Source organism: Mchenga conophoros, linkage group LG5 (assembly GCF_057382185.1).
Source record: "Mchenga conophoros isolate Kocher_MC1m ecotype Shallow Benthic linkage group LG5, M_conophoros_male_GT1.1, whole genome shotgun sequence".
Classification (NCBI taxonomy): Eukaryota; Metazoa; Chordata; class Actinopteri; order Cichliformes; family Cichlidae; genus Mchenga; species Mchenga conophoros.
Window position 1 is genome coordinate 1,719,849 of NC_140530.1, and position 26,994 is coordinate 1,746,842.

General features: G+C 43.2%; 1 protein-coding gene across 1 annotated transcript; it reads left to right on the plus strand.

Annotated features, from left to right (window-relative positions):
* Positions 1-6,340: 6,340 nt before the first annotated feature.
* Positions 6,341-26,776, plus strand: camk1ga (calcium/calmodulin-dependent protein kinase IGa). Its single transcript, XM_085272816.1, has 13 exons — positions 6,341-6,497; positions 9,543-9,643; positions 13,180-13,305; positions 13,434-13,508; positions 17,091-17,229; positions 17,402-17,525; positions 18,810-18,885; positions 20,463-20,575; positions 21,819-21,897; positions 22,452-22,539; positions 24,143-24,495; positions 24,771-24,852; positions 24,939-26,776. The coding sequence occupies exons 1-12, from the start codon at positions 6,366-6,368 to the stop codon at positions 24,832-24,834; spliced, it is 1,470 nt and encodes a 489-aa protein (XP_085128942.1). The 5' UTR covers positions 6,341-6,365; the 3' UTR covers positions 24,835-24,852; positions 24,939-26,776.
* Positions 26,777-26,994: the final 218 nt, after the last annotated feature.

Genomic DNA, 26,994 nt, shown 5'->3' on the forward strand with positions numbered 1-26,994 from the left:
CATCAGTATTATGAAAATACATCTTCTGTAGAAATTTACATACCTTGTTGGGAGGAATAAGATCAAAATGTTCCCACACAGGGGAGGACATCCTCCTCTTCTTAGCTGGCTCCATTCTCTCCTGACTTTCTCTCCTCACTCTCATAAACCTCCAAACTGTCTCCAAACTCTCACTAACAACTCTCCATCAAACACCCACATTTTGAATGAAGTCTGAGGGGTTTATATCGCTGTCATATCTCGCGGCAAAGTTCGAACCGCTTCATGAACCAGTCACGTGGTACAGCCGGGCAGCGAGGCTTCGGACGTCATCATTTTCAGCTCCTCCCATAAATGAAGCAAGCCTCGATACGCGCTTCGCGGAAACGCCCCCTCCATTACTCGACACACGCTCCGAAGCCTCGATACAGAACGTCCCATCACTAATATTAGTATATGGTGCTGTGTTCCAAAAGGATAACTGGAGGTGAGCCTGAGGAAAGCAGGGAGGATCATCCAGTCACACTCTGTTCACCACTTCCTCTTGTGTTATACTTATGTATATACACACATATACACATGTGTATGTATATATGTGCATGCATTCTTTTTATTTGTACATACATTCATGCCATTCATTGCTTTTTTTTTATATATTTCTTATATTTTATTTATTTATTTTTTATGTTTCTTATATTTTGGACACCACTGTTGTTTGTGAAGCTTGCACACAAGAATCTCACTGACATGTGCTGCACCAGTGTACCAGTAATGTGATGTGACAATAAAAGTGATCTGATAGAAACTGTACCTCTGTCTAATTACCCCTGTTGTGAATCAGTTATGTAGAACATGAGCACAGATAAAGAAGGCGAATGTAAAGCAAACAGTTTTTGTTGCCTACACCGTAGACGGTGATTTAGGGAAAACTCACAATCAGATTTACAAGTATTTGAAAATTCTCTTGACAGTAACAAAGTAGTGAACGGGATTCTCCTTTGTGTACAGACGGTGTTCATGTGACCTGGGCCTGTGCTACAAAGCCAGGGTTTCTTACTGTCATTTGATTGGCTCACCCTAACATCAGTAGTCAGGAACACGAAGCTGGTTAATGGTTCTTAGTCGTGATGGGCGTGGCATTGGCAACATCTGACCAATCACAGTGAACTGCGGCTTTGCAAAGGATAATTTAGTATCAATAGTGCTTCATACGTGCAGCTTGGTTAATAAGGCCAGAAAAGAGCTTCCGTATTAACGACACTTAGAATCCTCCCAGGGATCTTGCTGTCTGACCACAGAATCGACGGCTAATAACATCACGGAGAAGCTCGCAGCTATTAACGGGAGACTGAGAGACCAGTGTCGAGTGTTAAAAAACAGCTTGAAATTCTCAATTACCTTCGGCGCCAGCTCAAGGCTGGAGCCGAACAAAACACCCTGATAACGACTGTGTTGAGTCTGTTCCTTCCCATTCCATGCAAGGCCACCTGGGTTGGCTGGAAGACTGTTTACTTAGCCTGGCAGGGCGAAGGACACTGTCTCAGCTGAACTCTGGACACGCACACACAGACATATACTGATACTGATAAGCACTCACTGACGCATCACCCTCCCTACCCCGGATCCAACGCCACCTCCAACGCTTACCTCCCCCATGATGTGGACATCGGGTCAGCTGGAGGCGCAGTCGAAAGATTGCAGCGGTCCCAGATCAGACGTGCACACTGGAACTCTTTGCCATGTTGCTGTCTGTGTTTATTGTGTTATGGTGTGTTGATATCTGTGCATTCCTGTATTATCCTTCTGTGTTACACATTTCGATGTTTTTTTCCTCGCTACCTGGCCTGACCTGTCTCCCCAATGTGATGTTTGTGTTGTATGTACGGTCGGAGGTCTGTCATCTCGGTTGTGGGCAAAAGACCTGCAACTGACAAATAAAGGCCATCTCATCATCTCATCTAGGACCAATTCTGTTTACATTATACATGCTTCCCTTAGGCAGCATCATTAGAAGACATAGCATACATTTTCACTGCTATGCAGATGACACCCAGCTCTATCTGTCCATGAAGCCAGATAACACACACCAATTAGTTAAACTGCAGGAATGTCTTAAAGACATAAAGACCTGGATGGCCGCTAACTTTCTGCTTCTTAATTCAGATAAAACTGAGGTTATTGTACTCGGCCCTGAAAATCTTAGAAATATGGTATCTAATCAGATTCTTACTCTGGATGGCATTACCTTGGCCTCCAGTAACGCTGTGAGGAACCTTGGAGTCATTTTTGACCAGGACATGTCCTTCAACGCACATATTAAACAAATATGTAAGACTGCTTTCTTCCATTTGCGCAACATCTCTAAAATTAGAAATATCCTGTCTCAGAGTGACGCTGAAAAACTAGTTCATGCATTTATTACTTCCAGGCTGGACGACTGTAATTCATTATTATCAGGATGTCCAAAAAACTCACTGAAAAGCCTTCAGCTAATCCAAAATGCTGCAGCAAGAGTCCTGACAGGGACTAGAAAGAGAGAGCAGATTTCTCCTGTTTTGGCTTCCCTTCATTGGCTTCCTGTTAAATCCAGAATTGAATTCAAAATCCTGCTCCTCACATACAAGGTCTTAAATAATCAGGCCCCATCTTATCTTAATGACCTTGTAGTACCATATCACCCTATTAGAGCGCTCCGCTCTCGCTCTGCAGGCCTACTTGTTGTTCCTAGAGTATTTAAAAGTAGAATGGGAGGGAGAGCCTTCAGTTTTCAGGCCCCTCTTCTGTGGAACCAGCTTCCAGTTTGGATTCGGGAGACAGACACTATCTCTACTTTTAAGATTAGGCTTAAAACTTTCCTTTTTTCTAAAGCATATAGTTAGGGCTGGACCAGGTGACCCTGAATCCTCCCTTTGTTATGCTGCAATAGATGTAGGCTGCCGGGGGATTCCCATGATGCATTGAGTTTTTCCTTTCCAGTCACCTTTCTCACTCACTATGTATTAATAGACCTCTCTGCATTGAATCATATCTGTTATTAACCTCTGTCTCTCTTCCACAGCATGTCTTTATCCTGTCTTCCTTCTCTCACCCCAACCGGTCGCAGCAGATGGCCGCCCCTCCCTGAGCCTGGTTCTGCCGGAGGTTTCTTCCTGTTAAAAGGGAGTTTTTCCTTCCCACTGTCGCCAAAGTGCTTGCTCATAGGGGGTCATATGATTGTTGGGTTTTTCTCTGTATCTATGAAGCGCCTTGAGGCGACTTTTGTTGTGATTTGGCGCTATATAAATAAAATTGAATTGAAATTGAATTGAATCTTCGAGGAATAGCGATGCTATTTTCCGGAGACTTGGCTGGTCACAGTGATCTCTTTGGACCTGGCCTGTTAACTTAAACCACAACACTGTGTAACAGCAGCAGTCTCTTGTGTTAAGTTGTTTTCGTTTATGCCTTCTCTTGTTGTCTCTGTGAATATTCATCTAATTAGGATAACTATAATAATGCAGTAAAATAGCTTACTGGGCAGCTCTTTGCATTAGCTATTCACACATACATAATCTGCTTATCTGTGCTATCAATATCCTGCCTCTGAGAAACATTGTGTTGAGCTGCGTCTCTCACTGCTGAAGTAACCATGACCCAGCAGAGCTGAGATGTTGACACAGCTGAAACATACGTGGAGAAGGGGAATTGTGTGCAAATCTCCAGATGTGTGGGTAGACCTTTGTCATGTCAGAATATACAGACATGTGACAAACTAAAGGACAAACATGAAACACAACAAGTGCAATGTGTGTCAATGTTGGTTAGGTCTCATTCAAGCCCTGGAACCAGCCCTGGGCCTCTCATAAAACAATCTAACGAGCAGATACGCATTAAAAATATCTATCTATCTCTTAACAGTCCCCCTTTTTCATTTCTCCCCTGAGAAATGAACTAATCCCTTATTTATCCATTACATTTACCTACATGTTAAAAGCCTAGAATATAACATAAGTGATTCTGCTAAACAAAACAAAGCCTTTCAATTGCCCAACCCTACCTGTCCCCTCAACGGGTTGTATGTTTTCAATGTTTCCTCATTAGTTTGTCATAATTACTTCTATCCACAATTAATAAATGAAACAAATAAATCACGTTGTGAGACAGCACCTTGCATTTACACAAGGCTGTGATCTGCCCTAAATCCATGTCCTTCACCCCCTTTTCAACTAGAATCCCAGTTTAATTTTCTTTCAATCCCAGTTTAAAACTGACTTCCCTCAGCGCACACTGTAACTCCAAAAAGATGAAATGAGCTTTTGCTGGTAAAAAGTCCTACTTTACTTTTGTCACTGGTTTGGAAACAGCCTCTATAAAGTTAACCTGTTTCCTCTTTAAAAAGTTACCTCGTTTCTTCGTTAAACTCAGTCCTGGTTTCTTCGCCCCCTTTAACGGGTAACGCATATCTTTTATGCTCACATTTAACCTTTGTCTAACGAGCTTTCAGTCTCTTAGGCTGCGTTCACACTGCAGGCGAAAGCGCATCAAATCCCAATTTTTCAAATCCGAAAATGTTTTTGACCCTCTGCGACCCATATCCGATCATGGTGTGACAGTGTGAACGGCACAAATCCGATATTTTCAAATCCGATCTGGGTCACTTTCGTATGTGGTGCTGAATCCGATACATATCCGATGTTTTAGAAAGCGACTGCTGGTTTATGGTCAGGTCTTTTACGTCACTGACACAAGACAGACACCAATTATCAGCGCCGGAGGAGACATCGTGAAGGCTTCCTGGCCATCCGGTGAAACTGCTGGGAAGACAACGTGAACATTTTCTTTGTCCTGTATAATCTGCAGATTCTGACAGAAATCTGCAGCGATCCTCTGAAGCAGCAGTACGGATCATTATTAGGTTATTCACATTATTATGTAAATAACAAAATAAAGCAAAAATTGGGAAACGTAAAGTCCGAAGTCTTTATATTAAGGCCATCAGTCACACATACTGCTGCTCTGGGTCTAAACAGAGCGCGTTGTGTGTGACGTCTTCTTTTGCGCATGCGGGCGCTCTGAGCGTTCACACTAGAGCGCGTTTGCTGTCGCATTTTATTTGTGGTGTGAACAAGCAGACAAAAACATCGGATTTGATCAAAAAATCGGAATTGAGCATCAAGACCTGCAGAGTGAACGCAGCCTATGAGTTAGCTCTGTGACAGATTAGCGCCCTGCTGTGGGTGGAGCCTGCCTCTTGCTCCATGGCAGCTGCAGTCGTGACCCTGATAAGCAGTGGATGAATGAAGAAACTGGATGCAGTAAATTCAGTAAATTGCATTGGTTTGGGGTAAATAACCAGACATTTACACAAAACATACATATTTGGCTATTATTTCAAACTGCTACGATTTTTGAAAACATTTGTTTTAGGAAATAATAATAATAATAATAATAATAATAAATTTTATTTGAGGGCACCTTTCAGAAACCCAAGGTCACCTTAGAAAAGAACAACATTAATAAAAGGAGCAATAGTCATAAAATACATAAGTTAAAATTGCAGAGCTTGACAACAGATAAAATCAGCACTAAAGCGAATAAGCCAGTTTGAACAGATGTGTTTTGAGCTGTGACTTAAATATGGAAAGAGAGTCAATATTTCTTAGTGCAGGAGGAAGAGAGTCCCAGAGCGAGGAGCAGAGCGACTGAAAGCTCTGCTCCCCACAGTGATGAGACGTGAGGATGGAACAGTAAGATGAACAGCAGATGAGGATCTGAGAGGGCGGGAAACAGTGTTGATCTGGAGCAGCTCACACAAATATGAAGGAACAGATTTATGGACACACTTGTACGTGAGAAGTACGATTTTAAAGTTTATCCTGGTTTCTACGGGCAACCATGAAGCTGCTGAAGAACTGTTGCAATATGAGCTCTTGACAGAGTAGGAGTTACGACCCGAGCTGCAGAGTTTTGGAGAAGTTGGAGTTTATGAAGGGACCTTTTAAGGAGACCAAATAAGAGGGAATTGCAGTAATCAATGCGGGACGTAATAAGACTATGGACAAGGACGGCAGCAGCATGGGGAGGAAGGAAGGGGCGGAGTCGGTTAATATTACGCAAGCGGAAGTAAGCAGACCGGGTTATGGAATTAATGTGAGACTGGAATGAAAGAGTATTATCAAGTATGACACCCAAACTCTTACCCTGAGGGGAGGGAAGGGTGGGAGAACTTGCCTCCCTGCATTCGTGCACTGTACTGAATAAAACAGGTAAAGTGTGATTTTTCTGGATGCAGCAGTTTCATTCGTTTGGAACTATCACTTTAATTATGCAGTCTCATCATCTTCTCAATCCTGGCGCTGTAATGTAAGCCCCATGGCTCTGTGAATGCAGCACTGTGGAAGAGATGAATGGGGAGGCCCCGCCCCTGCTCAAGAAGAGGAGGAGCCACCAGAAACAGTCGGGTCACCACCGGGATACCTCAACCAACTGCGCACAGGTCCTCTGGCAAATGCTCCGTTTATTTCACGTCTGTGATTAAGGTAAGCGTTCATTTCAGTTATCCTCTCTCTCTGTTTACAAATCGTTTAATAACTGGACAAAAGAATTATCCTGTAAATAGGAAAACAAATGTAACTTTACATTTAATAAAACACTCTTGTCTCCAGCATAGATAATTAGCACTTGTGAAATGTTAAGTTATTGTATGTTATCAAATTTTCCACACAAGAAAACTAATGAAATATACACATGTCATAATTTAACATATGACGTTTAGCATGCACTGCCAATATTCAAGGAAGCTCAGTTTCAAGTCCACATAATAAAACAAGCAGTGTTTGTCAGGGGATATGGCAGGAGTGCAGGAGAAGGCAGGCTGGACGGGGAGATTAAGTAAGCACAGGTATTTATCGCTCTAATCCTCTGCCTTTTTGAATCCTGTGGCCCTGATAAGTAGAAATGGGCTTTGCCAGTGAGAAGTGAGCTCAGGCTTGGACATGCAACTGTTTATGTAACACGGGGGAACTGGGGTGACATCTTAAGGGTTGCGAAGGACTAGATAGGCTTAGGGTTCAGTCCTCCATTCTCCAAAGCATCAGATGTGTATAAACTCTATGTACATCCCCATCCCCAGGCTAAGAAATGAACTTTTCAGACCACTCTCTCATAATCGAGTAGATGTGTTGTTTAAATGTGCATATTTACATGCTGATAATAAAATTTCTCAGTTAGACAAGAACTAGTCAATCTTACCAATATACTATTTCAAAAAGAATAAACAACATATTGAAATAAACCTTTAAACACAAAATAACAGAAACACACCTGGAAGAAGACACAGGACATACACCTGAGTGTCTTAAATAAAATTTGCTGCAGGTAATACAAAGCAGAGAAGGACTGACAAATACACATCACTGACAGACGGCGTGGAGTGGACAGGAGTGGACCCAAAGGCAGACGAACGAAACGTGGAAACAGAACTAGATTGGAACTAAAAGCGTGCCTTTTATTATGGCCGAAAACAAAACATTAACCAAACATGAAAACCAACTAAATGAGAAACTAATCACAAGATCCTAAACTTGGAAAACGAAATAGACGAAAACCAGGAACACTAGAAAATACAAGAACAGTTGAGACTTGGGAAGTTAACAGATGATGAGCAGAGGGAGACACAGCTGACACACAAGAACACACACAAAGATGTAGACTGTGACAACAAGAGACGTGGAACACGCAGACATAGGGAGACGGGGCGGGACACAAGGGAGGGACACAGACGACAGAGAGACAAGGACACACACAGAGGACAGATGGACAGACGGACACACACAGAGGACAGAGAGACACAAGGACACACACAGAGGACAGAGAGACACAAGGACACACACAGAGGACAGAGGGACAGACGGACACACACAGAGGACAGAGAGACACAAGCACACACAGAGGACAGATGGACAGACGGACACACACACAGAGGAAAGAGGGACAGACGGACACACACAGAGGACAGAGGGACACAAGCACACACAGAGGACAGATGGACAGACGGACACACACACAGAGGACAGCGGGACAGACAGACACACACAGAGGACAGAGGGACACAAGCACACACAGAGGACAGATGGACAGACGGACACACACACAGAGGACAGAGGGACAGACGGACACACACAGAGGACAGAGGGACACAAGCACACACAGAGGACAGAGAGACAGACGGACACACACAGAGGACAGAGGGACAGACGGACACACACAGAGGACAGAGGGACAGACGGACACACACAGAGGACAGAGGGACACAAGCACACACAGAGGACAGAGAGACAAGTACACACACAGAGGACAGAGGGACACAAGGACACACACAGAGGACAGGGACACAAGGACACACAGTGGACAGATGGACAGACGGACGCACACAGAGGACAGACAGACAAGTACACACACAGAGGACAGAGAGACACAAGGACACACACACAGAGGACAGAGACACAAGGACACACACAGAGGACAGAGAGACTCAAGGACACACACACAGAGGACAGAGACACAAGGACACACACAGAGGACAGACGGACACAAGACACACACAGAGGACAGAGACACAAGGACACACAGAGGACAGACGGACACAAGGACACACACAGAGGACAGAGGGATGCAAGGACACACACAAAGAGGACAGAGAGACAAGGACACACACAGAAGACAGAGAGACACAAGGACACACACACAGAGGACAGCGACACAAGGACATACAGAGGACAGACGGACACAAGACACACACAGAGGACAGAGACACAAGGACACACACAGAGGACAGACGGACACAAGGACACACACAGAGGACAGAGGGATGCAAGGACATACACAGAGGACAGACGGACACAAGGACACACACAGAGGACAGAGGGATGCAAGGACACACACAAAGAGGACAGACGGACACAAGGACACACACACAGAGGACAGAGACACAAGGACACACACAAAGAGGACAGACGGACACAAGGACACACACAGAGGACAGAGACACAAGGACACACACAGAGGACAGAGGGATGCAAGGACACACACAAAGAGGACAGACGGACACAAGGACACACACACAGAGGACAGAGACACAAGGACACACAAAGAGGACAGACAGACACAAGGACACACACAGAGGACAGAGACACAAGGACACACACAGAGGACAGACGGACACAGGGACACACAAGAACTGTCCTTTATACACATAGGTTTCATGTGCTTTGATGCTACAGTGCATCAAATGAAAACGCAGACGTTTGGTATTTTTCCTTTGTATAGCTGAATAAATGAAACCTCACTTACTGTAATGATTTATTTCAGCATCATATCGACTCAAACCTGACTCTGTGTACTGAGGCACAGTGCATCAGTGCACACAGTAACTACAGTCACTTAGTTATATGTAGACACCGGAGTAAACTGGAATGCTGCAAACTTTGGCTCAGCAGCACTTTCACATGTGTTGCGTGGTGTAATGTATAAGTACATGTTTCCACTGTCAGCATGAATAACTGATGTGATTTGTGGTTGTTCAGGAAACTACGGCTAAGATGGGCCAGAAGGAGATTGTTTGCAGCTGGAAGAAAAGCACCAGTAACATCAAGGACGTGTTTGACTTCAAGGGGAAGATGGGCTCGTGAGTACTTTTCACTCATGGTGATGCTTCTGTGTGAGGAACCTCTAAGCCTCCCGGAGCACTCAACACACTTTATGCAACATTCACACAAGCCCTGCTTCTGTGTTTCTAGCTAACTAGCTTTCTAGCTAACATTCTCACATATTCAAAGTATCTTGCCTAGCAGAAGACCTGCTCTATCTGCTGAGCTGCAGGCACCCCAGACTACGGAAGCCGTTTCTGCCACAAAAAAGCATCCATAACTCGAAACTTTGAGTTATCTTTCTCAAAATTTCCGCTTATTAACTTGAAATTTCGAGCTAGCTCTGCCAATCAGTAATCTATGTGAAGACGATATATATTTTCACTTCCTTCTCAGTTGAAAAAGTTCTATATTGTTGTTTAGTAACAGGAGCTAATAAACCCAAAGTTGGTTTTCCACACAAACACATGAACAGAGAATGATGATGTAGGAACTGGTCTGATGTCACCAGTGGAAACAGGCTGAGCCGTGGAGCTGACAGGAGACAGGATGCATTTGCTTTCATTAACCTCTCTCAGGTACATCCCAGTCATGCTCAGGGCTGCAGTGCATGTGTGAACCTGTTACTATTGTACTGTTAGATATGCAGCTTCTGGGTTGGGACATTTGGATTGGCTGTGGCCTTTATGTGTGGAGTGTGTATGTTCCACACACCTGTGTGGGCTTCCTTTTGGTACAAAGGTGAGCATGTTACATTTACTGGTGATTTCAAATTGTCTGTAAGGTTGATAAAGTGTTGAATATGTATGCAGTAAATGAAATGTAACTTTGGTCATCATTAGGACCAGAACAGCGCTATAATGTGCCTCAGTTCCACAGTTCTCTGTGAATAATACACAATGTTAACACAATGTTATGGGAAATGAAAGAAGGTGATCCTTGCTGTGCTGCTGTTACTATCCAGATGGGAGTATGCTGTCTGCAGAATGCAGATAATTGTGTCACCCACTCCCAGATTTGGTGTGCAGAGAGTGAAGACTGTTTTCCCCTTGTTCCACATAGGCCACATCTCTGTATCACCTTCATGTGATCTGAGGGCAACTGGTGGATAGTTGTAAGCTCTGACAGCGCTGCCTCAGTGCAGGAAGCAGGCAGAATGCTTTCCACATGCCCAGTATTTACTGGTTAGGCTGAGGCTACTGTTTCCACACTCTGAAATGGTTACTTCATAGACAAACCCGAATGGAAAAGTTATAAATGGATACAAGACAGCTGGTTGTAAAGGTTTCTCATACTGTTTAAAAGTGTTTTGGCTGCTAACCTGGGAGATACTGGCAGTGTTGGGAAGGTTACTTTTAAAATGTATTCCATTACAGAATACAGAATACATGCCCCAAAATGTATTCTGTAACGTATTCCGTTACGTTACTCAATGACAGTAACGTATTCTGAATACTTTGGATTACTTAATATATTATCATGCTTTTTACAACAACGTGAATGTCCTATTGCTGTGTGATTTATTACTATTACTGAAGGTCCGCGACTCCGAACTGTAGTAAAGGGACCTCTGACTAATAAGGCGGGGTCCCTGTCGGCTCGTAGCCGAAAAATAGCTTTACTTTGTTGTGTGGGTCAACTTTTCTTGCGAGAGACAGAGCGAGACGTTGAAAGACTGCTCCAACGGAACTCATTGTTTCGGAGGAAAACAGGAACACGGTGTACAGTCGAGTCTTAATAGCTTACTTACAGCTGGGCTCGTCAGGCTCTCTTCTTGGCTGCAGTGGTTATTATTATATTTACATGCTTCCAGCTCCCGTTTCTCCTCGATGACAACTCGTACCTTTCCACTCCCCTTTTTCTCCCTCCTCGCGCTCACAGACCCATAACGTGTATGGCAGTCCATTCTCCCTGCAACACGGACTACACTGCCCATGATGCTACATTCTTTAGAGCTATGCTTGTAGCATTCTGCCTGTTAGCTTAGCACAACAACAACAACAACGAAAAGGCGCTCTCTCACCCAGGAAACACGCAGTCGCAGAGAGAGAGAGCGTCGCCCTGTAACCATGGCAACCGTAACGCTGCCGCCTGGAACAACAGAACGTAGCTGTCAAACAAAACCCAAACAGTCCTGACCCGCGACAATATGAAACAGGAAAGTACCGCAGTGTAATCCATTTATTTCAACAAAGTAACTGTATTCTGAATACCACCTTTTTAAACGGTAACTGTAACGGAATACAGTTACTCATATTTTGTATTTTAAATACGTAACGGCGGTACATGTATTCCGTTACTCCCCAACACTGGATACTGGCTTCACTAAATCAGTGAAGAGCAGCAACGTATTAAATTAACGTTAGGAGCTGTTTAAGAGCGAGTTAATAAACCCGTCACAGAGTGCATGAGTAAGGCTCCTGTGTGTGAGACGTCAGTCTGAGAACATCCTAGCACTGCTTCATTACAGGATTAAGTGTCTGGCTGCCTACACTTGTGAATGGATGTGCTGAATGTACTTAAAGGCAGGTGTTATGAACAGGTGTCGGCGTCTGTGTGCAGGTCAACACGTGCTGTTCCTCAGGAAATGTAGAGCAGATTTGTTGTACACAAAGTCAAATGAAGTGGTGTTTATACATCATTCTTCTAGCCTCGGTCATCATTCAAAGCACCGCGTTGTATGAGACGTGTTTATTGATTCATACACACACACATTAAACAGTGTTTATCTCATAGCCACAGCGACAGCTGATTTAGAATCAGCAGGTAACAAACATGTTTGGATGGTGGAGCCAGGATAAAAACCACACAGGAAACGCAGGAACGGTTCGAAACCAGAACTTTGCTGCTGTTAAAGTTCAGTCTGGTGGTGGTGGGGGGGTTGGCATCAGTGTGAACGTAAGGAGGTAATTGTTGCTTTAATGTTAGTTTCTCAAACATACCACCAGATGGTATTTACTTTACAGTAGGTCAGGGGTGTCCAACCCCAGGCCTGGAGGGCCGGTGTCCTGCAGGTTTGAGATCTCACCCTGGGTCAGCACACCTGATCACATAATTAGTTCATTACCAGACATGTTGAGGTCATTTAGCCACTTAAATCAGCTGTGTTGGATCAAGGACACATCTAAAACCTGCAGGACACCGGCCCTCCAGGCCTGGGGGTGGACACCTGTGCAGTAGATCATTCCTCCACTGTGTCAATTAGTGCTCATCTGAATCGCTTTCTATGAAATGATATGATCGAAGGGTTTTGGTCTTGGATGATGTGCTTGCCACTGTCCTAATTAAACTTAGTATTTCTTTCACCCCTTTGAATTTTACCTGTTAAAAAGCAAACCCAGTATAAATGCTTTCAAATGAGGTAATAAAGAAGTCGTGGAGCTTATGTTTGAGCAGCTAGCCCCTGCTTGTTCCAGGGGTCTGTAGTACTGCTGGATCCATCACCCTGGGAAGATGTTTCTGTAGATCTCTGAGAGGATTGTAAGAACAAACAAAATAAAACTGTTAACCAAGATAAAGTTGTTTCTAGCATTTGATCAGGCTGTCATTAATCCTCTTTGATGTTTTTGCACAGGGGCTCATTTTCAGAGGTTTTCATGGTGAGAGAGAAGAAAACTGGGAAAATGTATGCTCTGAAATGTCTGAAGAAAAAACATCTCGCCCATAGCAACCTAGAAAATGAAATAAATGTGCTGAGGAGGTAACAAACACACACACTTATTCAAATGTGTAATGAATAAAGTCTAGCGGTGACTAGTTCTGCTGCCTAACATGTCAAAGGTTAAAGAGAATAAGAACGAGTTATCCTCCTGTTTCTTACTATTTCAGGATAAAGCACGACAATGTGGTGGGGCTGGAGGATTTCTACGAGAGTCGAACACACTACTACCTGGTCATGCAGCTGTAAGTGGAACTGTTTAGCTGACTTTCTATTAATGTTTACCTTGAAATAATGCAACACTGACAATTATTACTGCAGTATAATCTTACATTAACAATGCGAGTACACAGTGTGTACAGAACAGTAACAATTCAGCCTTTTTTGCTAAAATAGGCTGAATTATTGTTCAAATTGAATAAATAATATTGGTACAAACTAATATAGCTATGTGTCGTTCCTTCATGCCACCAAGCCTTTAACCCCTTAAAGGCTAAAATGATTTTTTTAAATGGAGTTTATTGAACCATCTGATAACTTGTATTGTTACCATTCTTTGCTCATTATTGGCTGTTTTCCAAAATACACCAAGCTGTTATATTTCAAATCAAAAACAAAAAGGTCGGCTTTAATCTTTAATCAAATATCCACATTCTTCTCTTTCCATTTCTATTTGCATTGTTCACAGAACCACTGCGGCTGCTATAAGACAGAGATGTCTTCAGCTGGCAGTTTAATCCAGAACATCCAGTTCTCCTTAATGATGTGCTGTTACTCCTTAGGGACCCCCATTCTTTGCTGCCACAACTCGTCAATAAACGGGTCCAAATCCAATATTTTACCACCTTGTATGGATGAGGCGGTTGTAGCAGACCTTTTACTATCTTTACACAAGAAACTTTAAATATTTAGAAATCCGTGTTTCCTCCAAGCTGATAGAGTTGTTCAGCCTTAATTTTATTCTGTTGCATAAGTCGGGAAAAGATGATTTAAACTGCTGGATCAGCCTCTGCATATCACTCTGTGGATGGATGGCAACAGTTAAATGGCTTTCTTAAAATCAATGATCTTATCTCAACAATCCCAGTTGTGCTGGATGCTGTCTCAGCCACCACAGGGCTGGGTACATGCTGGACAAGTCTATCACAGGGCTAACAAACAGAGACAGACACCTACAGCCAGTTTAGAATCACTAATTAACCTGAGCTCACTAACTGCATGTTGAAGGAAGCTGGAGTATGTGGAGAGGATCCACGCAGACATGGGGAGAAGTGCACACAGAAAGGATTTGTACCCAGGACCTTGTTGTTGCGAGGCACTGCTAACCACTGTGACACTGTGCATTCAACGTTACACTTTACAAAACCCCAAATCTCAAGGAGGTCTACAAGCACGAACATAGAGTCAAACACCTTAAAACACATTGTTTACCCTCAGTCCAATTCACTGTGGTTAGAAAGTGAGACGTGCACTTTATCAGCCCATCTATCCACAAACACCACTGCTTTCATTGCTCTACAGCTTCAGCCTCCTCAGACTTCATCATCAACAATAAAACATTAAGCTTCACGTCTTGGAAAAATCAAAGGAATTACTCAGCTTTATTGCTGTGCTAAGGAAACTCATAAACACACAAGAAAAGAAAACTTTGAGCTAAAGAACAGGAAAACATAGAAATGTGGAATCTAGCACCTACAGGTGAACCACAGAACTGCAGAATACGCAGCATGACAATGCAACAACAAGTAGACGGAGACTAAGGACATCAATGCACACAGGGTAACGAGAGGATGGGCAACAGGTGGGAGCACAGCTGGAACTTATACAGACTAACAGGACAGGAGAAGCAAAAGTGAAGACTGGACAAGAGACTCAAAATAAAACAGAAAGTACAATAAACACAGAGACAAACACTAAGATGCTGGGACAGGACAGAAATAGACATGAGGAGAAGGCCGACTAAACGTGGAACGTGGAGCACCTATAAGGTTTCTGTTGTCATGGTCGACTACCAAGTCTGAGCGACGAAAGCAGAGCAGATGTAGAACCCTGCGTGGCAGGCATGGGTGGAGGCAGAGACCCTCAGATGGCTTGGCTGGAGGCTGGTGATGGTGGCGGAGACCCTCGGAGGACAGAACTGGAGGCTGACGAAGGCGGCAGAGGCAGGGACCCGACACAGACGGAGGTGCCCTGGTACGGGTGGAGCAGGGCCAGACGGCCACACGGTGACCTCTGACCTGGGCAGAGCAGGACCTGAAGGTAAGAGATTACCTCAGGCTCGGGTGGAGCCTGACCAGACAGTGCAGAGACCTCTAGTGGGACAGGACCAGACATTGTGAAGACCTCTGGCAGAGCAGGACAAAGTGGCGTGGAGAGCTGTGGTGGAGCAGGACCAGGTGGCAGCAGTAAAAACTGCTAAATCTTACCAGTCCAAAGAAAACCCAACATTTACACAACTGTGTGCAACTACATTAATACCCGTATCACATCTGGAACATGACCTCTGTCTGTGCAAAGTCTGATGTGAAGTATGTAATACTAGATTACCACGTCTCCTCACAATGTTCATCCCAGGACACCTGCATAATGATCTTCTATTAGATCATTATAGATAATCCCTATGTGCACCTGCATGTGATGGATATGGAAATGGGAATATGCATACACAGAATTCAGCTACGTAGTACTTCACAATCTATTGCTTGCTGCTGCTGCTGCTGCTGCTGGTAAGGTTAATAGTATAATTATAATGCACATATTTTCCCTCAGCCCCCTCTCTGTCTTTCATTCTGTCCTCTTCATGTTTAATGTCTCAGTATGGAGGACTTCTGAATGTAGACATGGTTCCATGAGAGGGGCCTCAGGTCACTCTGCACTACTGAGCCTCACAAAATATCCCCTGAAGTGGACCAGTCATCCACTCATGAACAGGGGGCTGGCCGCATCACCAGCAGCAAAAGGAGAGGCGAAGGAGACGGGATGTCTTCAGTGGCTTGCAGGGGACCAGGCCTGGCACTGGCAAAGAAAGTGACGGGACCACTCAGGTCTCGGTTGGGTGGTGAGGGATCCACAGGCACTGGTGGAGCAGGAACCATGGATTCAGGGCGCTCAGGCACAGACACAGGGGGAGCCATGGACCCTTGAGGCATTCTGGATCTCTCAGCAAAGAAGACAGGTCCCACTGCAGACTGGGGTTGTAACAGTGCTGGGTGGGACCCTCCAGATTGTTAGGACGCACCGGTGTGTGTGTGTTGGGCATTCAGCCAGCTCGGTTTGCACAAGCTACACCGCAAAATCTCCAGTGTTACATTAACACTGGAGAGTGTCTATATGTGTCCACTCTTTTGAGTGTTAAATGAACACTTTTGACAGTGTTGTATGTTTAAAAGTAACCTAGTCAGTTTTCAAGATTTACAAAGACTAACACTGAGCAGTGCTGATTTTCTAACACTGGAATATTTCTAACATTTTGAGTTATTTTCTAGTGTTAGAAAACCAGCACTGCTCAGTGCTACTTTGGCCTTAGCGGTGCAAGTTTCTCTCCTTGTTTGTTAAACAGAGAACTGGGGAAATGGCAGTACTGTATGCAGTTAGTGAGCACAAGGGTGCTGATTTCAGATGGCTCTGATTCACACAGATGATGGACAAACCTGTCACAGGCACATTTCCTAAATGCTACTCGAAGTCTGTTTGCACAGCGGAACAACATTTTCGGTTATTATATCATTCGATGGACCATGGTCGTCCTTAGTCTACCGTCCTGCAGAAGTTCAGAAGACCTGATTGCCAGACATAAACGCTGATAACTCTTCTTCTGTTTTGTGCAGGGTATCAGGTGGGGAGCTGTTTGATCGCATTTTAGACAAAGGTGTTTATACTGAGAAGGATGCCAGCAAAGTGATCAAACAGGTGCTGCAGGCTGTCAGCTACCTGCATGAAAACAGCATTGTGCATAGGGATCTTAAGGTAAGACTCAAAAGAGCCACCATAACAAAGACAAACATGCTCCCAGTAGCAAAGTGAAAGCCACAGATGTTGACATGTTTGGTAAAATGACTTTAACAGATGTTTAATGAGTGTGTTTGAACATTTTAGGTACGTTTCTGTATTTCATGTCTTGCTTTTCCTGTTCTCTCAGCCTGAAAACCTGCTGTACTATAATACAGATGAGAATGCAAAGATTATGGTGAGTGACTTTGGTCTGTCTAAGACGCTGGAGCATGGAGTGATGTCTACAGCCTGTGGAACACCAGGATATGTTGGTGAGTTAACCATTTCTCTGCATATGTAATAGACTGACATACTTACTGTTTTTCCCTCTGCAGTGATAGACCATTTGTACATTGTTGCTGTGGGAAAGCACCATTTTACTGTACTACAGCTTAATACCACAAACAATTACTTTGGTCAAAATCTCATCACACTGGAGCAAGAAAAAACCCAGTTTTCATAAATCAGACAGTTATTGTGTATGTGCTGAATGACAGTACGTAACCTCCCAGGAGTCACTGGGTGGGGTGCTCCATCGTCCTGCTGAGAGGCTTCAGTGCTCATGTGGGCAGTGACAGCACGAACTGGAGGGCTCGTTTTGATTTATTGTGAACGTAACGAGCAGGTGGAGCAGCAGGAAGGGAACTCTGGTCAGCTCTGTTGTTTTTTATGTGATATATAAATAAACTGGACTTTGATCTTATTATTATTGAAAATGTCGTGAAATCGATCCATGTAGAGCAGTGTCAAACCACGGAGGCCCCAGAAAAGTGCAATCAAACGATGAGTTTATTAACAGCCCGGAGAAAACATCAACATATGTCTTCTGACCAAAATACAGGCTGTGGACACTTATACAGCAGTGGGGTACACGCCCCCCCATGGCGTCAATGACAGATTAAAATAGGTTCCAGACATTAGTCACAGTTAATCGTACATCTTGTACATCTTTAATAGCTATAAACAGACATAGAACCTTCCATACAAGTAATAATCTTAAGCCCTCAGGGTCTCTGTGGCTAATTATTGACTCTGCTCATCTGTTACCAAGTAGAATAAAATGCAACAGGTCTGCAACAAGAGGCTGGAAACATTTGGGCCTCTGCTCAGGCCTATTCCTAGATTATATGTATTATATGTACTGTAAGCATGCATTGCAGTTATCCTTCTATGTTCTAGTTTCCCTCAGCATGGATCACCTGGACAGTCACGCCAGTGAAGCTTAAGACCCTCAATGAACCGAACATCAACTCAAAATAAGCTCAGATATGCAATGTGTATAAAATACTTCTAACCGTACTTGTAATAAAAGTTAACATAATGGAAGGATCCTCAAATGGACATCTTCAATAAACAGCTGTAATGCAGTATCAATACTGTGAGAAATATTATTAGATGGAATAATGCTGTAAAAGGCAACTTTTTGCCTTTTCTTTTGAACCATATATTAACTTAGCTTTAACACATTAGCTTTAACGAGACTTTTTCTGGAGTGGAAACAGTGTGTTGTTTATAATGGTGCTTATATTGCACGTTGTTTGTCCTGCTTTCTGCAGCTCCGGAGGTTTTGGCCCAGAAACCCTACAGCAAAGCAGTGGATTGCTGGTCAATTGGAGTCATCACTTATATTCTGTAAGTACAGGCCTGCACGTTCATAATAACATGGCTAACTGTATACATGAATATTCACTGATCATTTATGGAGAACTGCGAACATTCATCAGTTATTGATTTTATTCATATTCCAAAAGTCAGAAGTACACTTGTACAATATTAGAGTCACCACATACTGCAGTATTTACTTCCACTGTGTAACTGTGGCTCCAGCAGTAGCTGGAGCTGGAAGGTTGGGCACTGAACACGAAGCTGTGTGCTCCACAGCCCAACAGTGTGAAATATAAATAAGACCAGAAGGATCTGTAAAGCTCATCAACTCATCAAAGACGGGATCAAATGATCTCTGCTGTAAAAGCATCCATACATCATAGAAAATCGATCAAATGTTGATAATTTTAGAAAAACATCAGCTCATTCTGAATTTGGTGGCAGCAACAGGTACCGAAAGGTTGGGCGGGGCCACGTTTACCACCGTGCAGCATCCACACTTTTCATAATGTCTGGGAGCTGAGGAGGGAGTCGTTTGGATTTGGGGAAAGGAATGTCGTCCTCATCTCGTATGTGAACGTAGCTGCTGTCGTGGCTCTTTGTCTGTGCAGAGCCTGCAGAAAGTGTTGTGTGGAGGGGAACGCATCTTCTCTGAGCTTTGGTACAAAGATGGCAGCTGCATTTCCTGATCATGTTCACAGAGAGCTTTAGTTTATGGCGTGGTTCAACAGGTCACATACAGTGACGTGCACGACAGAAGGATGCTGTTTTTAACTACGCACACAGATTTCCCCAGTTTCCTGGAATCGTTTGAGGATATATTGCACTGTTTTTCTTTTCTTTTGTGGCCCTCTACCAACTTCAAGTGAGAAATGTTGCTGCCATCATATTCAATGTATCCATCTCAAATAGCCAGTTTTTGAACTTTTCCAGTTTGCATGAATATTTGTACTGTTTATGAGACTGGGGAAAGCTGCAGTCAGCTGGATGATGGAGCATGCATCAACATATGGTATAACTATATACCATTCATGTTTTATTAATGTGTGCTCACATGAACTTTACAGGAAGCCTGGACTGTTTTCATATTTTCACTAGCCAGTACTCAGACATGTAATGTATCTGTCTCAAATTACAGCTCCTCAGTGAAAGTACTTTTATATTTAATAGTCTGAGACATTTATGCTCAAACGCTGCTTCACAGCTCCGTGTCGATGGTCCATAAAAAGAAGAAAAGTGTTTGATAAATGAAGCTGAAATTTCACAGCCCTCACTATCAATGTTCATATTTTCTGTTGTAACATTTTTATCCAAATCAGAGATGGTTGAGCAGAAGGTGGATTTGAGACCCAACAGTGTCAGTTTAAGCATTTCTTTGTCCTGCTGTGTAAATCAGTGCAGCTTGTTTCACGCTGCTTAACAACATTTCTGTGAATGTGTTTGTGCTGAAAGGCTTTGACCGCTCTGCCCGTTTACTACAGTAGCTGAGGAAACCCGCGTCAGGGCATATTGTATAAATGTCATATAAGCATGACGATGGCTGCTAAAGTAATCCAGAGTTGATCCAAATCGGCGGTATCTGAAAGGCTGTGTGTGTGCTGCAGGCTCTGTGGCTACCCTCCATTCTTTGAAGAAAACGAGAAGCGTTTGTTTTCAAAGATCATGAGAGCTGAGTACGCCTTTCATTCGCCCTTCTGGGATGACATCTCCGAATCAGGTATGCTAACAGCTACACACCACAGTTTTCAGTACTGACCCTCCTCTTTCCTTCATTAGTACTCGATGTAAATAGCTGAGACTGGGTCAGATAAACCACAAGAAATATGACAACCAGTCCTTTTTCTAACACACTTACATTACACTAGGTTGCACTGTTTCACTATCATTTAAAGAGGGAATTATTCATGTGACTGTACAGACTAAGTTCCAAACCTGGCAAAAATCACATGCAGGATCTAAAATCACAGCTTCCCGGGAACATTAGCCTGACACTGATCCATCATGCAGATGTCAGTATGAGAACAGTGCAAATCTTGATCCACCTCGTTTCTTTATATTTGACCTCCAAGGAACCAGACTTTCTTGTCATTTTCGCCCCTCAGCTGTAAAAGTGTCAAGTGTAGACACTCAAGTTTGTGCAATAACTCGGCAATGAGGCAACTTAGGAGCTTCAAACTGATACCACAGGTGTATCTACTAAAAATCTTGGACCAGTTTGAATCTCAGTGACCTTGCAATGAAGGTCAAGGTCAGAGGTCAAGTTTTATGAACATCTAAAAGGAACAGTGAGAAAGCAGACAGACACGCTGACATGACTGGGAAGATAGAAATCCAAACAGACCAGACACGGAGATGCAGGGAGGCAAGAGTACTCCACCCAACAAAAGCCACAAACATCAGCGTGATCTGTCCTGAATACAGGGAGCAGAGCAGTGATTGTTCCAGCTGTGGTGGCCTTACTTTTGTGAACAAACACAGCATTGCTTATCCTCTTCCTCTTTGAAAAACTCCACTTTGAACTCATAGAATTTACATCAAACAAACAAGCTTTATTAGTCACATACACAATCATGCAGAGTACAACATGCAGTGAAATGTTTTGTGTGTGAGCTGCGGACAGGCTGCAGACGTAGCCGGGCCTTTCCAGGGCTTGGTTTTAGCATGGGCCATCAATCTGCTCCGATCGCTCAGCAACAACAAGGCACTTTCATCCAGGACACTGCTGCTTTTCTACAAGTCAACCTTCTGTGTGAACTCTAGATAATCTTGTTGTGAGAGTCCAATCAATCAGCAGCCGAGCATCCTCCTGTTTGTGGGTTCACTCGTTCTCTTCATATGCAGGTGTTCCTAATGAAGGGCTTTAGATGTGTTTTCAAGAGCTTTAATAAAACTGTGTGTAACATAGAGGAATCATGCTACTGTACGCTGAACTGAACTCTGTCCATATTATGTGTCAACAGCCAAAGAGTTCATCAAGAACATGATGGAGAAAAACCCCACTAAACGCTTCACCACTGAACAGGCACTCAGGCACCCCTGGTTAGTGCTTTGCCTCTTAAATGTCGTAATGTTTTGGACAATGATTACACATTTTAAACCACATAATCAACATGTGACTGAAGATAGCTTTCTGCTTGATTTATGAACAAAAGTATCAGCTGTTTATGAATTACAGTCTTTTTCTGAGAGACTCAAAAGTAATTGGTTAGTTGATATAGAAGCAGCTTCGTGGACACGTGAGAAACTGATCTGGTCTAATATCTGGGGTTCATTCCAAGTCTTCAACTATTTGGTTGTCAGCAGGATGAAAAACCAAAATAAGGGAGATAGCAAACATTGTATGATTGGCCAAATCAACAATCATTCTTAAAAAGAAGGAAAGTTATGGCCAGCTATGCAAGACAAAGGCCTGAAAGACAGAAGACAGACCTCGGTTAAGAGAGAACACATTATGTTTGTTTGTCTTACTACTTTTGAGCCTCGGAGAATGTGGAACAAAGACTAGCTCTATCTGCCCGATGATGGTGTACAGACGCAACATTGTCCAAATACCCAAGAACCTAACTGTACGTCTGCTCATGTTACCCTCGCAGGATTGTTGGAGACACAGCTAGAGACCAGGACATTTATCAGTCTGTGTGTGAACAGTTGGAGAGAAACTTTGCCACATCCAAATGGAAGGTAATGGCTAATCAGGGCTCTAGAGTGCGACCAAATTGGTTGCAAATGCGACCAAATTTTTCAGTGGTGCGACAACAAAAAAATATTTGGTTGCACCTGTGCGACCAAATGTTCGGGTAGCGAAAAAAATAAAAATAAAAAATCTGCAACCTTCCCTGTGGTCAACAACAGACACACATTTTGCCCCTATCGTGGACTAAACCAATCAGAGATAGTCAGGGGCGGGACCTCTCTGATTGGCCGTGGTCCAGTTGAAAGTGCAGGTGGAAGTGGGAGGCGAGTAGCTTGAATAAAGCGTTATCAACTCATTAGATCCTGAATCGACTTTTAAATAACTGTGTTTTGCCAGAAACCATTTCAACAACAACCAAACAGCAGATGAGAGCAGGTACACGGACTCCACACAAAGACGTAAACACAGACCGACGCATCAGGATCAGCTTTGTCTTTCTCGGCTTTCTCACCCGCCGGCCCGTAGACGGACACGCTGTCGGAGCTTGTTCAATACTGAAGAAATTTAAACTTGATATGCAGAACATTGTAGAATATTTTTAAGGTTATCTGCTATTATAAAGCCAGACCAGGAAAATCTCCTTCATGTTTTTCTGTTTTATTCTCAGTTACTTTCACACAAAGGCATCTGCTGTGATGTTCACAATTCTGATGAAGTCAGTACTGATAAATGATCAGAATTATAATATTTCTGACTGTCTGAGGCTAAGTTGCATCGAATCGGGACTTTGAAAACCGGAATCGAATGGATTGTAGAAATCAGTGATGATACCCAGCCCTAGTGAGCAGCCTAGGCACGACAGAAGTGGATGTAGCTGTAATAGGAAAAGAACTATTGCTAACTTTTCTGTTAAGGCCTGATCCTTCTGAAATTCATAGCCAGCTCTGACACGGTGTCATCAATCTTTGAATGCTGAAAAAGCACAGTGTATCCAGAAAAACACATTATATCAATTATTATAAAATCTGTGTGCGCCTAACTTTTGTACCGGTACGCCCATGGCAAAAAGTTAGTCTAGAGCCCTGCTAATGATTGGAAAGGTGACTACATACGCCACGGGTGTCAAACACCGGGCTGGGGACCCAGAATTGGCCCAGCAGAGACTCCAGTGCAGCCCATTGGACGACTCTGGAAAATGTGCATAAATTGTAATATTTTCACAAGTTTTACTGCTTTTCCTGTTGATGGAGAATCCCCTTCAACTGCCATTCACATGTATTAACACAAACACGTTAATCCATAAAACATCTGCTATAAGGATTCCATTAAGACATTTTAATATTGATGGAATTCAATATAATTCTATCAATAAGTAGTTCAAATTAAAGAGGATAGAGGAATCCTAAAACAAATGACTTATGCCGTATGAGAAAACAAAAACAGTATGTCTAAACAAACTTGCACTGCGTACCTGTTCCACCTCTATAGACGTACAGACCTAGTAAAGTTTCTGAAATAATGGAATTATGAACATATGTTCATAATTCCAGCAGGAGTTCTCTAAAAGACACTTTTGCTATGCTAGATGTTTTTCTATACAAGATGCAGGCTGCACCAGTAGTAACTGCTCACTTTGTGGATCTCCAACAGCAAGCCTTCAATGCAGCCGCTGTAATCCAGCACATGAAGAAAATGCAGTTGTCCCACAGCGTGCCCTCCACACCCGCCCTCCCCATACCGAACATCAAACCAGAGTCCTCGTCCCAGAACGACTTGGAGCCTGTGAGAAGCTGCCAAGATCAGGCAGACCCCCTTGACCCCAATGGAAACCCTGTCCAGTCTGCTAGTCTTCTCTCCTGGAGTGACTGTGACCTGGAGACAGGACTGTGTCCTTCACTGAGAGCCAGTCAAAGCGAACCAGGAACTCCTCTCAGCACTGAGGAGTCCAGACAAGTTCATACCTTCCATTCAGAGAATGATGCTCTCTTTTTCCAGTCTCAGAGGTAATTAAACTGCTGACCCCTTCCAGCTGCCGTCTGATGTATCAGATAGAGAGAAATAACTAGAATTAGATGGCCAGAGTAAGGAGCAAACATGCTGTTTTAGGCTTTTCCAAACTGCACTACATCTTTGTTTACTTTGCTTCTTTTATGTGTATATTTATACTGTTTCAAATGATGCTTAAATTGGTAAACTGATTATTAAGACCTCCAGAGTGATGCTTTATATAATTTGCCATCCATTAGTTGGCTTTGAATAAATCCTGAGTGTGTTGCAGGCTCGATGCAGTGGCTCCGGGGAAGGACCAGCCGCTTCAGTCTGGTGTGTGCTGCATCATGTGATTTGATGACGAGATGCAGGTAAATGGCCCCGTGTGTATCCACGTTTAAATGTCAGCTGTACTTAACAGCCATAACACCCAAACCCCCTCTCTAATATTGTGCAGGCCTCTTCTTGCTGCCGTAACAGCTCTGACCCATCAGGGCACCGACAAGGAACCTTTGGCGGTGTCCCGTGGCGCCTGGCACATCTCCCGGGTATTTCCTGAGTTGTTCCTGAGCAGTGTCTACAGTGTCCAGAGACCACAGCTGTCTACCAATGCTTTAGAGGGATGTGCTTGATCAGCAAAAATATTTAGGTGGGAGGTACCAAACAAGCAAGTCTGGCTACCTGCCCACTACGTCTGGGTGCAAGCTTTGGGTAACCGTTGGGGCAGTGTCAGGCGACGCGAGGTCGAGAGACTGTCACGCCCACAGTTGAGAACAAAGGTCTTAATATCCAGCCTTATGCGAACACTGATCAGTGCTACATAGTGTTTCCCCATTTTAATAATAAAGCATTTTCATTATTCATCAAATATACATTGATATAAGTCAATATACAAATAAAATAAAAAGGAGTAAAAATGACTCTTCTGGTGGCTTACTTTCATGTGTACAGGATCTTTAAACTTGGTAGACTAGCAGGTGACTCCAGGAGTGTGAGAAGAGAACTCTGTCGCCACACCATCATTACACTTGGTTTTCAATGAAAGGTCGTTGAACACAGAACCATTCATATGCGACCTTGCTGATAGTTAACTGGTCTTAATGCTGGTCGTGCATAGGTGTAAACTTTGAGTTTATATGATGGATCACAGAGTGACCTGTGTGTGTGTGGAAGACGACACATCTCAGAGAATATCTGACCTATACTTTGCATGATTTAATAAAAAGAAGTTTAAATAAATGAACAAGCACAGAGTTTGAAAAGGACGTATTCCTCTGTATTTGGAGTAAAGGGATTATGTTACAATGCACATCATGTGAGAATGTGCTGAAGGCTAATCTGATTAAAGCAGAATTACATAAACTGAATGAAACATGAAATGAATCACATCCATGTGTGATGGTATTTCTGTGTTAAATAAGATTCAATGAAGTGATTTTAAAGGTCAAGTTTAAACTTTGTGTTAAATCATGTGATTGGACGATGTGACGTCCAGTAGAGAGGAGGGAGAAAGGGTCCGTGTGATGTTGTGTGAGAGGAGCAGATGTGAGATCTTCTCAGTGGAGACAGTAGAGGGGAACAGAGTCCAACCTGTGAACTGATTTGGTCATTTGTGGCTCGTCATCACGTCGCCGTGTTAGACGGTTCGTTCAGAAGGATTTCGACTGACATCATCCTTCACTGAATGCCCACCTGCTTTCCTGTCCAGTGATCATCATCACGGGGATGAGGAGTGTTGGCTTTTGTTAAGGTTCAAAATTGAGGAAGGAGAGTACACACCACCCATGGTTCCAGAAGGTCTTGGTCAAACAATGATTTTAATGAACACACGTGTGGGAAGACACTCTGTACGCAGACAGCCAGTAGTCCTCGACTTAATCAAAGCATGAACAGATATTTTATAGCATCAGGGTTTGTTTACTGACGCCCCTTCATGCGTCACCGGTACATTTTATACATAGATCAGATCAACATCATCATGACTTTTCACCCAGAAAATCATCTTCTATTTTCATGGCTTGGTACTTTCCGTTCTTGTCTCAAAGTAAATTGTTCCTCTTTCTTGTCTAGACATAACTGATCTCTCCTCTAAATAAGTCTAACTAATATGTGTGTATGTGTTGACCTCACATGCTCTTTGTGTCACCTCTTCACCTACTGTCTGTGTCTCGTCCTCAAATGCTCTTTCTCAATTCACCTGTTGCACTTCTGACCTTTTACCAGACCAGAAGCTCACTGAGACTATGTGTATGTCTTCTACTAAATAAATGTTTTAACCAAGAACCTCTACTAAAACCTTAATATAAAATGATCTGATATATAAGTGTTTTGTAAGCATGTACTGCAATTCCTTCTATGTTCTAGTTTTCCCTCAGCATGGATCATCTAGACACTCTCACTAGATGAAGCTTAAGACCTTTAAAGAACCTGAACATCAACTCAAATAAGCACAGATATGCAATATGTATAAAATAGTTATAACTGCACCTGGAATACAAAGTTAATTTAATACC

What these genes read in the sequence shown, in the direction of transcription:
- camk1ga (XM_085272816.1), top strand. Translation starts at nt 6,366, where the DNA reads ATGGGGAGGCCCCGCCCCTGCTCAAGAAGAGGAGGAGCCACCAGAAAC. An exon ending in TTGTGCATAGGGATCTTAAG is followed by an intron (nt 17,230 to 17,401) that starts GTAAGACTCAAA and finishes CTGTTCTCTCAG; the next exon opens with CCTGAAAACCTGCTGTACTA. An exon ending in CTCTTTTTCCAGTCTCAGAG is followed by an intron (nt 24,496 to 24,770) that starts GTAATTAAACTG and finishes AGTGTGTTGCAG; the next exon opens with GCTCGATGCAGTGGCTCCGG.